Source organism: Myiozetetes cayanensis, unplaced genomic scaffold (assembly GCF_022539395.1).
Source record: "Myiozetetes cayanensis isolate MyiCay16 unplaced genomic scaffold, myiCay2020 scf10, whole genome shotgun sequence".
Taxonomy (NCBI): Eukaryota; Metazoa; Chordata; class Aves; order Passeriformes; family Tyrannidae; genus Myiozetetes; species Myiozetetes cayanensis.
In genome coordinates this window covers 7655512-7669973 of record NW_026086605.1, presented here as the reverse complement: position 1 = coordinate 7669973, position 14462 = coordinate 7655512, and the positions used below count along the sequence as shown (strand labels likewise).

Sequence of the window (14462 nt, the reverse complement as noted above, 5' to 3'; positions counted from 1 at the left end):
AGAAGAAAAGCATATAGTGGGTGGAGTTTTTGTTGGGTTTTTTTTGGGGTGGGGGAAGAGGGAGATGTTCAGCAACATAGAACAATTAAGATAAAGACTGTATGGATGTGATGATCAAGTGGGATAAGAAAATGATGAGTTCTGAAAATGTGAAGTTGTTGCTGTTGAGCTGTTCTTTGAAATGTTTTGAAACAACAAAACAAAAGGCACTTGAAATAATTCTCTCTCATTTGTTTCATTCTCATTCATAGAAGATTTCACCTTGGGTAGGTTTACGCAAGATCAACATCTCCTACTGGGGCTGGGATGACATGTCACCTTTCACAAACACAACCCTGCAGTGGCTGCCTGGAGAGCCAAATGACTCCGGCTTCTGTGCCTACCTGGAGAGAGCAGAGGTGGCAGGGCTGAAAGCAAATCCCTGCACTGCAATGGCAGATGGCCTTGTGTGTGAAAAACCTGTTGGTGAGCAATCCCTTACACCCTGTTACTGAGACTCTCATCAACAGCAAGCTGTTTGGGATTTCATTTGTCTAAGAGGGTTTAAATAATTACTTTTTTTGTTTGTTTTTTTTTAAAAATGTAGAGCTGTAATCTAGAAACAAATATAGTTCCTAAAGTGAGAATTGGTTTGCATGGCTTATTTCATGTTACACCACAAACCTTATAATTTGCCTTCACATCATTAATAGTCAGTGCTAACAGTAATTGTAACATGGAAGTGTCTCTGGAGGTGTTCAACAATTCTGTTTTTTCTTTTCTGCATCTCACTGAGCATTAGCCAGAGTATTTCAACTGGATGAGAATACTTTTGTAGTTCAGCCGATTTTTGTTAATTTTTTTTTTTTAATTGCAAACCTCATCTTGCATATGTGCATAGTAGGTCAAATCCAGGAACACCCTTGGGAAAGTGATTTGTTGTGCTATGGTAGTTGATGAAGAGTGGCTTGAGAACTTGGTTGATGTTAAATATGAATCAATAACGTACAAAAACATGGCAATACATAGGAGAGCTTAATCCTGATGTATGCAGCTGTACGTAAAATACAGTACTATATACATTTATATGTTCCTACCTAAAAACTGCTATACTCTTGTTCTTGTATGCATTACAGTCTTATTTGAAATCAAAGCAAAAATCATGAGTTAGGGTATACAAGGGGTTTTTTTGTGTGTGTGTGTTATGACTTCTTGAGTTAAAATACACCATTAACTTAGTCAGAATAGGAACTCTGGTAGAGTAAAACAAAAAGCAAGCCACCAAAAGAACAGCCAAAACCACCCCACCCAAACCAAATGTTCTTTGCATGAATAAGGTTCCTTTTGTTACTTTGCCTTTGGATTCCAGTGACTTTCAGTGTACACAGGAAGGCAAAATTTTAGGGGATAGGTAAGCCATAAGCAGAACATTTGTTGCTTGTACACTGTTAAACTAACAAGAACAATAGACCCAGAACTCAACTGGTTATAGAAGTCTGAAACATATTTTATGTCATGTAATGTATGTACAAGTAGCTAAGCTGGTATTTCCAGGCAATGAATATTAAATATTTTGTTTCAATATAGAGATGAAATTTCTGTGAATTTTTTTTAATGGACTTTTAGAGCTATAGTATGAACGTTACTTGACATTTTTTATAAAATACAATTATATACAGCAGCATACATTTGGATGAAATTATCTATAACTAACAAAGGAGGCAGTCACTCCAATAGAGATTTTTCTAACGGCACATACGATGAAAGGAATGTTTCTGGTCCTTTTCCAGTCAGTCCCAACCAGAATGCCAGACCCTGCAAAAAGCCGTGCTCCCTGCGAACAACGTGCTCCAACTGCACCAGCAATGGCATGGAGTGCATGTGGTGCAGCAGCACCAAGAGATGTGTTGACTCAAACGCCTACATCATCTCCTTCCCCTATGGACAGTGCCTAGAATGGCAAACTGCCACCTGCTCCCGTGAGTATCTAAAGAAATGTTCATCATTAATTTTTTTTTCGCTCCAAAGACCGTCTATATGAGTAGGATTCAGCACATTCATTAAAGACAGAAAGAATTTCAAATGAATGACCTTATATAGCCACCAATGTGAGAAGTCAATATGGAGTTATGTGTTTTCTAGATCCAGGTAAAATACTGGCAATTCTTTTATGATAAAATATATTTAGTCTTTTGAAAAAGCAAAAGTATATATATTGTTTTCATGTAAAGAAAAATTACCACGACTGTTGGCATGACCAGTGTTAGTGTGCCAAATAATGACCATGAGCTGGAGCAGCATACTGCTAAAATCAGATAAAAAATATGTAGAATTTATATTTATACAACATCAATTTATTAAGAAAAGGAAGTGTGCTGAATCTTAGGATTCTGATTTTCAGGTTTTGATTTATTTTGTCACAAGGAGTACCATTTTCCTAACATGCAAAGATAAAAGCAAAGTTATAACAATTATAGTAACGGTCTTGAGAATATTGTAAACAAATGCAAACCAAGTGATCTTAGTCTTCCTTAGATTCTTCTCCCTTGGAAATGCTGATTATTAACCCTTGCAGATTCTTTGTCCTCTCTATGGAAGCAGAAGGAATTCTGTTAGGCCATCAGACAGGTAAAGGAGGTACAGAAAACTTCTGTCTTGTGTGATCAGGCTGGGCCAGGCTGCATTAATGTTCAAGGTTGCACATTTCATCCTTTGGGGATAAAAGGCAAGTGATTTCTTTGTCAAGGAGCACAGTTATACCCTGGATACTCCCTTTGGAAGCACATTTCGTCAGAAGTTGACACAATGCCTCTCTAGGAGAATTAAAAACCTACTCAATGCACCTTTCAGTTTTTATTTCAGCTGAAGTTACTTCCCAGTTCTGTAGTGACTGGACCTCATTAAGTTTTGACACCATGTGGTTCCAATGTGTATCCATGCCATAATTCCTTAGGTGCTGGAGCAAGCTACCTGGTGCCTTAGATTCTTGTCTTAGCTGAGGTTTCTTTAGAACAATTCCTCAGTCACCATCCAGAAGACTGGTTCTTAGTAATAATCTGTGCTTCAAGATTTGATGAAAATATTTTCTATCTGTAAAGGACTTCAATCTGGTGTGATCCAAACTCTGTATATAGGACTTGTGAAGTGTACCATGGAATTCCCCTTATTGCTCTGCTCTGAGACAGTTTTTCTAGTTACTTCTTACTTCCTTTGCCTCTCCATTAAGAGTCTTTTAATAACAGCCTCTGGATTTCTTTCTGGCTATCTTGTGACAGGAATGTTGATCTTGACAACAAGAAGCAACTTCCTTTCAGCATCATAATTTGATCATGATTTTGATAGATTATGGAAACAAATAATAAAAAAAAACCCTTCAAACAAAACACAAAAGGCAATTAGTTGCTTTTCCCTAAGCCTCAGGAAAATATTAAATAAAGTTCTTGATGTGTCTGTAATAGGAACCATTCATATATTCTAATCTTAGGAGAGAAATGGCTATATGTACCAGGCTGCTACAGGGTGGTTAGGAATATAAGGCATTGGAAAGCTTTTCTTTCAGGCTAAACTGGCCAAGAGCCCATATTCCTCTTAACTGAGATTCCTTCCTCATCCTTAGTAATCATAGAATGTAATGAAACAGTACCATGTTGAGCTCATCTGGTAAACTTTTGGCTTAGGTTGTAAATTTTAGATATTAATCCAGGTTCTAGTGCCCAGGTTTAGTGGGGACTAATAGTAGGGTTTGTATGTTCCTTGGGACCATCAATCAGTCTGTGTTTGGGCTAGGAATAAACAACAGGAACGCTTAATCTCTTGTCCATATATTTGGAATAATAATACCGTAATTATATAAAGGTTTCTCTCTCGTGACCATTCACTGAATGTTTTCTTCCTCTCCTGTAAGGAATCAATTTGTAACCTATAAAATATTGATAGTGAGTTGTGGCAGAACATACAGAGAAGACAAAATTGACAGAACACCACATGAATGATTCTTGTGTTTTTAAACCAACAGGTATTATGTCTGCCTGAACTTTCAATTCAGTTTTTGTGTTTGTGTAGTATTTGCACATCATGCTGATTCAATTTGTTTGAGGAACACAAAAAAATTCTCCTTAATTTAATTGTACTTTTTGTCAGGTCTGTAGAAGTTTATATTAAATAAGGCAAACAGGATTTGCTATATACCTGCTCGTCATTATGTAAAGGCAATTTTGTACAAAAATGTATTTTCTGTTCAACAAATTAAGAGAAAAACAAGATTGTGTATCTGTAAGCAGTTTTCCCAGAGCTTTCTAGCATCAGATATTTTGCATTTAAGCAAGAAAATGTATGTCCAAATGAAGCATGGTTCAGACATTATTTTAGTGTAAATGTTTTGAAAATTTTATTAGGTAGATATATCATTACTGCTGCTGAAGTAATGAAGTATTAAGTTCATTCCCTTATCAAGGGATAGAGTTTCTTTTTAACTTGGAGTGGACTGTAACTGTACCCTTTAAAAAAATCCTTCTTGTTTTTAAAATTCTATTTTTATTTTAAATTATTAATTTCTGAGCTTTTGGATGTTTTCCTCTGAATGAAAAAAAATCAGACAAGCATGTATGATTTAAAACAAAAAATACACCAAGTGAGAACTTCACATTTATTTTCACAGCTTGGATTTCAAATGCAGAATGCTGTTCTGTTGGTGACATTTTGTCACTTTAATACCTGCTTGCCCAAAACTTTCATTTCCACTTTTCTCTCTGTCTTCCATCCATTATGATTTTTGATTGAATAGCTGACAGTGGAACAATCTTGGACCACCTTTAGAATTTCAAAGAAAATAAAATTTCTGCTTTAATATCCCCTTCCATCAGCAATAGCTTCTCAGTTAGCTCTCTTCAGCAAATGCCACCACAGAGAATATATGAGGATTTTTGCTTTTGGTTCTGTTTGATCTTCCATGGAGATAGTGCAGCTGATACTTCAGAGCTTTATAAATAGCAACATGAGTATAAATAGCAGCATGAGATTTGTTTGGATCATTTACAGTGCATCTCTGAAAGGGCAAGTCAGCCAGTACAGAGTGATGGTCTTTATTTTTCTGCTGATCTTCTAATGTATTCAAACCCCCAAATTTGTATCATTCAGCTTCAGTTCTGATGGTTTAAAACTGATTTGTCACATGCTTGACAATTTTCAACAACAGTTGAGTTTCCCCTGCCTCGCCTTTTTCCCATATTTGGGAAACTTGAAACATTTCCTCCTATTTGGATTGTTCCAAGTCTAATGATGCAAGAGCTCATGCTTCAGCTTTCTGCTCTGTAAAGTCCTTTTGAGGTTCACTCAGATTCTTAACTGCCTGTTTTCTTGATATCTCCATGTATCTTTAGACTATAGAGTATTTTTTTTCTCTTATAGTTTCCACTACTTTTTAACAATTTTAGTAGTTGATGAAGTCAGGGAAGAGCTAGCTTTATTCTGCTCTCAATTTATTAAATCAGTAATCAATAATTCTGCTTAGTATACACTTTACAGCATAGATTCAAGTATTCCCTTTGTGGCGTAGAGTGATCCAGGTAGCTGGCAATATCAGTTGGATGTACTGTCCTGGTACATCAGCTGAGTCAAATTAAGAGGTTACTGCCTCAGTTTAATGAGACAGAAGTGTTTTGCTAAGGAGGATGAGTTATGAGGAAGACCAAAGCTCTTCCCTCTAAGCAATTGTAAATCCAAAATTAAGAGGCTTCAAGTGAGGAAGTGTGGAGAAAGAAAAAAAAAAAAAAAAACACCAACAAAACAGCCCTTTTTAAAAGGATATATGTGTATTGGCAGAACAACACAAGAACACAGAAAAAGCCCAACTGAACAGTGATCCTGTACCCGGTGTGTGGGCAGAGCCGAAAATGGAGATCTTCCCTCCCACACTGAGAAGGGGAAAGAGGAGAAAAGGGGGTCCTTCCCAAGGGAACTCACACTGTCTGTGGCTGCCTGTGTGACTTCCCCTTTTTCGTCCCTGTGCACAAAAACCTCTGCCAAAACACAGGAGTGGAGGAGGGAAAAAGGGTGACCTCCTTCCCAAATAGTCCCTCTCCGGTGATGTCCGAGCAGGTCCTGGCTGGGGGCAGAAAAAAGGCACTGGCAAACCAGGACCAGAAAACAGCATGAGAGCCAGGCTGAAAACAAAGCAACCTTTTCCAACCCACACCTTGCCTCAGGTCTGGCAAAAAAAAAAAAAGTGTGGGTCTTTTCACAGGAGAGGGAAAAGGGAAAAAAAAACCAACCCCTCAACCCTCCCCACAGACTTTTGAGGGCCACCAACCTGGAAGGTGGATTTGCTGGCTAGTTCTTTTGGGTGAGTTCATCGCTCAAGGTGAACTAACATACCCCCTTCAACATCTTTCTTTTACAGTGGGGCAGGGGGGAGGAAAAAATTCCCTGCTTAGTTTCCTTTTTTTCCTTTAGAACAGGTAAACCTATGACAGTTACACTCACGTAGAAGCCATTTGAGTGTCCTTCAAAAAACCTCTGTGAACCTTTATGTTACTTTCTTCTTTTTAAGTAGAAACTTAGATAATTTTGGCTTCCTGGCAGGATCTTTCTTACATTCATGTTTCCTTTTAAAATTTAATTTTTGAGTGCCTATAAAGTTATTGTGAAAAGAGACAGGGACCCATAGTGATCAATGTTCAAATGATTCTGATGTTAACTTAATTCAGTTTTACAGCATTAATTAAAAAAATTAAGATGTAGCAGAAAGAGCTCAAAGAAGCCTGGTAATTTTAGTGGTGTTCCTGAAGATACTAAAATGTTAATTTCCTATTAATAAGAGATAACAGGAGCTTCAGCATAGGAATTTTATTTGGTTCTAAACAGATTTAAAATATGAGGAAGACCATTTAATTATTCTACATCAATAGAGTATAAAAGATCTAGAAGGAGATTTGATTTTAAGCATGCAATTTAAAAAAGAGAACCTGATTAACTGAGAAGAATCTTAAGATATAGTTCAATTAAAGGGGATTGAGTTATGAGTTGTAGCTTAAGATGTGTAGTATGCTAACTTATTTCAGTAAGTTTTATATAAGGAGATTCAGTCATATTTGTAGGCGAGGTACTTTATATCCAAATAAATTTTTGGTTTGAGTTTGAATTAACCTGGTTTCATTGTTGGTTTGTTTGGAATAATATTATCACTCTTATTTGGATTAGTGACCATGTATTGAATTCTAGAGTTTTTCTGTTGGAAGGGCTGATTATGTCAGTAAAATTAGTAATATAAGCATTATATATTAATAATAAGGAGAGGATATATATTTTTGAGGGATTTAATGAAGGTAATGTTTTTGTTCTGCTTCATTATCTTTGTTTATTTGTAATCTTTATTGTTGCAATGAGGTGTAAAAAAACCTGCTGTGTATTTTGTGAGGAAGTACAACTTCTAAAGAAAACTGAGCTATTCTTACCAACGTTACTGATTTTTTTTTAATTTGCACAAGGAAATAGAAATGCTAAATTGTTTCTTCATCAACTGTTGTAATACACCAGGACCTTATTTAAAAAATACAAACAAAAACCCCCACCCAAACACTGAAACAAACAAAACCCGTGGCATTAACACTGTATTCCATGTAATAAAGCTCAAAACTGCTCTGGACTGAGGACGTGTGGACAGTGTTTGGAACAGCCGGGCTGTGGATGGTGCAACGATCCCAGTAACACTGGGAAAGGACAATGTTTGGAAGGATCATCACGAGGTCCAATGAAGCCTCTTGGTGGGCACTCCAATGAAATGGTGCTTGATGCTGCTCTTTGCCCAAAAGAGAAAAATTATGAGTGGTCTTTTATCCAGTGTCCAGGTAAGGTCTGCTTCCATTCTTTCTTATATATGAAATAAGAGACATTTCTCTGTTTAAGCACACCAAAATAACCTAATTGTTTGAAGTAATGTAACATTTGCATGAGATATTTCTTTTTTCCAAAATATTTTTTAAAATTTATAGTTTTTTAATCTCTGTCTACCAAACACAAAGGTGCTTTTTATCATGTAGGTTCACATGTGAAGTGTAACACAAGCAGTTTAATCAAAGCTGCCATTTATTTGTAAGTAAGTTCTCAATCACCTTATCCTTCCACTTTCTAAAATCCAACTATATGAATTTGCTTACAGTTCAAAAGCTTGAAAACTTTTTTTTTTTTAGAATAAATAGTGTACTTGTGCTAAAGGGTTTTTTCTCCCAGCAAATGTTCTACTGCTGATAATTTTGGAAACTGGAGCTTCTCAAGGATCAAAACTTTTATGGGTACATGAAGCTATGTTTGCTTTCCTGACTGCTTTTTTTATCAGTGTGTTTTCTGTGTGTGTGTGCATATATATATGTGCATGTTTATAAACAGAGAGTTTAATGTTTATTTTTCATGGCTTAAATTATGTATTCTTTGCACGTCCTGGTCAAGAATTCACTGAAGTTCCAAATTCTTAATTCCAGTATTCTCTAACTAGTGGGTCATTGATTTATAATTTTTCTAGTCTTCCTAATGTTTAGTTTTGTATTTCTCAATTTTAGTGTTATTTAAAGGATGATGAAAACAATCTTAATTGGCAATTTTAATTTGCTACAAGTGATAATATTATCTGGTCGTATATGAAAGCTCTGAATTTTTACATTTTGTTAAGGCAAAGAAAATGGAAGAGATTTTTAAATCAAATTCAAAAAATTATATGCACAATAAGAACCAATGCAATCCTCAACTGACATGACACACCATTGAAAAAATGACATTATATAATTGCTGATTTCTTAATGTGATACATATTTTTAAGGAAAAGTGAAAAGTCAGAAGAGTTGCACAGTTCAATAAATTTTGAAGTTGTTTCAGTGCAATCAAACTTAAGACATCAGTATTAAATAATTAAAATAGTCATTAAAATAATGAGACACTGTAATGATCATTTAAATAAGAATTAGGAGTTCAGTTTTTAAAAGTTCTTTTTTCTGTAAATTTTTTTAATGTGCATCATTGGCAGCAAAAAACTCCTCACACCCAAAAATGTGCTTTAGCTGAATCTTCAGTGAGGCTGCCCTGGAGAGAAGCGATTTTATGTCTAATTTGCTTTTGACCTCTGTGTTGCAATGGTTGGTGATGCTGACAATTGCTGATAATTATAATTTTAAGAAAATATTAAAACTAGGAAAATATAGAAAAAGGATGTCTGCATTACAGTCTGGATCTAATGTAAAGATAATTCATTTAGTTTTAAGCAAACTAGTTAGAATACATTCACACTGTTTTTCAGAGGAGAAATTTAGACTTTAAAGAAAAACTTGGGCTTGCATTTTACCTAAACTGCTCTTCTCATGGGAGGAGATGTCAATGCTATTTTTCTTTTCATGTATGATATTTGCAATTTTATTTATGATAATAGTTCAGTTAAAATAAGAATGTGATAAAAAATAAAATTTGTATTCATATCAAAAGAAATACTCTGACAGCATCTTTGAGGACTATTGATTTCAAAATGACCAGTCACAAAAATAAGTATTTTCTATACTACCTGCTGAATACTAATTTTAAAGATCTGAACAGACAGAAAAGGAGAATGAATTTAAAATATTTATCACCAGCACAATTGCCCAGAGGCACTATAAAGAGGATGGATATGGACTACAAGGAAAATGAAATGCATGTATGAATGAACAGGAATGGTTTAGCCAACTATTCATCAGTGTGGTAGAATAATCTTCAAACTATAGTGTATAAAGTACTTATTTTTATTTTCATCCAAACCACAAACTGCTCAATAGGCTTACAGAGACTTATTTTATTCTAAGCACAACAATCACTCGACATACTTGAAACAAGATAAAATAAGACTATGTTGGTATAATTCATTACAGGCAATATTCTATGAAAATACCGATAAAAATGAAATTTTGCATCAAGTGAAATTTTAATTCTATGACTTCTGTAGTATTTTTCCCTTCACCACATAAAACAAGTGAGTTTCAAACTAAATTGAGCATTTTTCCTACACTATGATACAATCTTAATTAGGCAATCTTTAATAGAACACGTATTTAGTGTACTCTGACCTATTTAATGTACTCTGGTTTTACTTTTGGCTTTTTTGGGCTGGTGTTTTGGGTTTTTTTATTAACATTTTCCTTAAGTAATTTTATATGTAAGACATTTCCACAAAACCCAAAATGGAGCTGCAAGTCATGGTACTTTTGTGTAGCTTTTCCTGAGAATGACAACAAACTGCAGAGGGGGAACCCTCCTGGAGGAGAACACCACAAAGGCATCTGAGAATTAAGTCAAAATTGCGAGAAAACTTAATAGTACAGAAATGTTTCATGCTTGTTTGCAATATTCTCTGAGCACAGTTACAAAAGAAGGAAAAGATTGTCAACTGGGGAGGTTTAATGGTTTATGAGCCAAGCCTGGAAATGACTGTAAATATATGAAGTTACTAAATTACAAAACTGATCTAAAAACTTTTAAATCATGCAGCGAGAATCTTCCCCCCACCCTCACCAGCTGAGACACCAATCACTGCGACATTTAGATTAAAAATCCAAATTAAAAAAAAAGAAATACAGTTTTACTGAGATAACTGTCCTCTGCTGAGTCTTACACCCAGGTTTGCCGTGGTCTGACATTTGATAAGCTGCTGTAATTGACAGATTACTAATCTGCTGAGCACGATGAGCTCTGAAGTCCCACTCTATAGAGAGGTCATCCTTCAAAAGCTGGCAGCAGGATCAATGATTCTGGCAGGGTTCATGTGGTGATTTTGCTGCAACAGTGATCAGCGCTTTCTGAGTCTCCCCAAAACGTGAATCTCTGGAGTGGAGCTGTGGTGCAAGATCAGTGGTTTATAGTGCTGTTATCTGACAAAAAGCAATTTTATGCTTTCAAGGTCAGGTGTAAAAAAAAAAAAAAAAATTATGTCAATAGAGTCCAGTTTTTTTCCTTTCACCGAAATCAGCTGTAGTGAGGAGGGACTGGAGCTGTTTGATGTGGTCCTGATGCTCTTAAAATTGTTTTGTATGCTAAAGCTGGTCAGAACTGTTAAAAATGAGATGCTATTTTGTTACTTTATTTTGGAAGTTCTTTCTCCCCAGTGGATAAAAATTTGGCTGCGAGTTGTTCACGTTCTCCATCACAGTAGCCTTTCAAATGTTTAACAATGGGTTGTGTGTAGGTATTGGGGTTTTCATGTAGTCTAAGTTTGTGACTTACTACCTCTTAAAAGATTTCTTAAGTGACTGGACAGCATTTTAAAGCTATAAGGACTGGATGGCAGAAAAAAAATGGCAAAACCTCCCACTTTCTCACACCATTAAAATTCCCACGTGACTAAAAAATCGACTTTTGTGGTCTTTTGTGTGGATTGATGTTGCAATGCTATTTTAAAGAGGTTCCATGTCAAAGTACAAACATTCAACTGGTTATTAGTCAGGACTAAACTACTCAGAATTACATTGTACTGCAACTTTGTAATCACATAGGTATGATTTTGTAACAAAGAGCTTTTTAGTAATGTAGCTTTTAAAATGTTATGTTCCAGCTTGCCAGTGTAATGGCCACAGCACCTGCGTCAACAGCAATGTCTGTGATCAGTGTAAAAACCTCACAACAGGAAAGCAGTGCGAGACCTGCATGCCAGGGTATTATGGGGATCCCACAAACGGAGGCCAGTGTACAGGTAAGTCCTTCTGCTGGGAGGAAAGAGAAAAATACCCAAAGGACATTCCTGTTCCATGTTGACTTTACCCATTGCTGAACTGGAGGATTCTTCTTGAGGTGAAAGAGAGAATGAAGTCCAGTAATCCAGATGAGTTTTGTATATTGCTGTAGGGCTGCCTTTTTACTTGCATGGGTGGCTTTAAAGTTGGCAGTAACTCCTCCACTTAGAAATAAATGATGGAAACAGGAATATGTTCAGTATGAAAACTCATTAAGGTAGTTGACTTTGAATCTAGGAGGGTGCTAGGAAGTTTAGTCCCATTCTCCATTACTGATGTTTTGTTAACAGGACCGTTATTATTCATTGAAAGGGTTTGTTTGTTCCTCAGCACTCAGTAGGCAATGCATAAAGCTTCCCATCTGGTAAACTCAGGCACAATATGTAAAAATTGTGTTCAAGGGGATGGAAAGATTAATGTCTACCCCTATTGACAACTGAACGTTTTGCTGGTGCTTTATGACGCTTTAAATAATTCTTAATAGTTCTCTTTTTTCCCTGAAGTTGACAAAATGTTCTTTTGCTGTCTGTATCACCTTTATGGCAAAATGATGTATTTCTACAGCTTTTATTCTTCAGGGATACATTAACTATCAACCAAATAAGCATTCCATCACCTTTAGTGAAATATGCATGGTGCAATAATGACTAAAATCAATTTATAAGACCAGTAAAATTATAAATTTTACAACTTGTTTTTTCGAACCTAGTCTGTAAGAGCACATATTTTCATTGGTAGACATGATTTTAACAGGAGCTATTTTGATTAAAGAATGCTTTAAAAAATAAAAAGGATAATTATTTTGAGGCTTTATCTGCATTGCTTTATTGTATTCTGTAGCGTAGAGCCCATAATAAATATATTTATGTCTTCAGGATGTTTTGAAAAATTGAGTTACTGTGAATTGTTAGATTTTCTTCAGTATTGTGATTACTTTCATAGAGGTGCCCAAACTGTGGGCCAGGAAAAAATAGCGGTGATCCATAGATAAGTCACATCAATGTTACTGGGATTTAAGAGGAGTTTGTGGGTATAACTGGATAGGGCACTATGTAAACATAAAGAAAGAAAGTGATGGTTCTGTTTGGTTCTTTTTCTCCTTCAATCTGGTAATGATTTTGGTAAGACCAAAAAAAAAAAAAAAAATCAGCATGGCTACAAATTAAAAGCTTATTAGAAACTTATGGAAAAAAATATGTTTGGAAGGAAGGGCAACCCAACCAGAAGCTGAGCTTACATGTGACTGAAATAAAGAGAAAATAAGACAGGAAATTATATGAAATAGCCAATCAAAGGACAAAAAAATAACAAATAACAAAGCAGTCATCCTTTTTGTTCCACTTTGTGTCACTTTGCTGCTGCCAACTGAGTTTCTGGATGGACTTTACAAACTTTTCCTTTCTACTAAGCTAAACCTTCTGTATGAGATCTGCCTGAGCATGTGGTGCATTTTTTCCTCAGAACTCCTGAGTAATTTCTGTGGGGATCCATATTGAAAACTTTTTAAAGGAATGACAAGATAATGAACATAACTCTTAAAAGTACATCTCTAATACTGTAATATTCTTCATCTATCAAGTTGCTACAGTTACAAGGGCATAACTTGGTTATGAATTGGAGAGCAGTCGAAGGTGGGAAAAGAGGTTGTACTTGATCTCTGCAGTGGAGAGGTAAAGAGGTGTACACTGGGAGAAAAACTAAGAATCACTTTCCTAACATTCTCATGACACAGAATATTCTTTTCAGAGTGTCCTGACAAAAGTAATTCTATATTCAGTACACATACTATGTTTTCTGCTGTCATGATATACGTACTTCTATGTAAAATCTGACCTCCAACTTAGTTTGACTGTCAGTGATACAGATTAAATGATTTGCAAGAAACCCTTCCTTTTCTTTTACAGGCTGGATTAGCCTGTGTTGTTCCTTAGATCCCTGATGATCTTGAAGGGAAGGAGGAGATTCATAGCAAGCCTTGCAGTCCTTGGAAAACTTTTTTTCCCCCCTTAACTACATTAATAGTCTCCTAAATCCTTTCTGATTAAACTTCTAGGAGATCATTCAAAAAGCTCTGAAAGAAGCTGACTGTCCACACTGAGTGACCCATTCTGTTCTGACCTTTGTTGAGGGATGGAAAAATTCTGTAATATTTAAATATAATAATAATATAATAATAGTAAATATATAAAATCTATTTTTTCTACTTTGGTAATAATGATGGCTTTATGACTGTCATCAAATAACTGATTCATAGTGGTATTGCACTGTGTTATGCTATCGAATTACTATGGAATGAGTAACAGTTGTTAGAGGAGAAAAATATAATTCATGTTTCAAAAGGTTTTGAATAGTTGTGATTAAGAAATGGATAAAAAAAATTGACTTTTCTGTGTTTTCACTCACTGTAATTGCTGACATTTCAATAGCTTTGAAACAGATTTAAGGACTTGCTTTGCATCCTGATATGATGCAGGCTTAATAAATGTGACAAACCTCAAAGAAGGACAAAGAAAAGATGGAGGCATAATAACAAGCCTGGGAGGCTGAAAAAAGACAATGATGATAAAATACCTTCCTTCCCCTCCCCTCCACATTTTGGTTGAGGAGGAAGTAATGGGGTTAGACTGCAACAAGAAAGAGTAAGATGGAATGCAAGGAAGGTTTTCTACTGGGTAAACTGTAAAACAGATTGCCTAAAGATGTTATGGAATCTGCATTATCACACTATATTTCTCATTTTTTTAA

General features: G+C 35.5%; 1 protein-coding gene across 4 annotated transcripts in view; it reads left to right on the top strand.

Moving 5' to 3' along the window:
* Positions 1-14462, top strand: part of ATRNL1 (attractin like 1) — a 462818-nt gene that overhangs the window by 112995 nt on the left and 335361 nt on the right. For all 4 annotated transcript variants that reach the window (XM_050337075.1, XM_050337064.1, XM_050337088.1 and 1 more), the window contains exons 16-19: positions 252-465; positions 1770-1958; positions 7605-7823; positions 11540-11677. In XM_050337075.1, coding sequence (XP_050193032.1) covers positions 252-465; positions 1770-1958; positions 7605-7823; positions 11540-11677 — 760 coding nt within the window. The remainder of the gene's footprint in view (positions 1-251; positions 466-1769; positions 1959-7604; positions 7824-11539; positions 11678-14462) is intronic.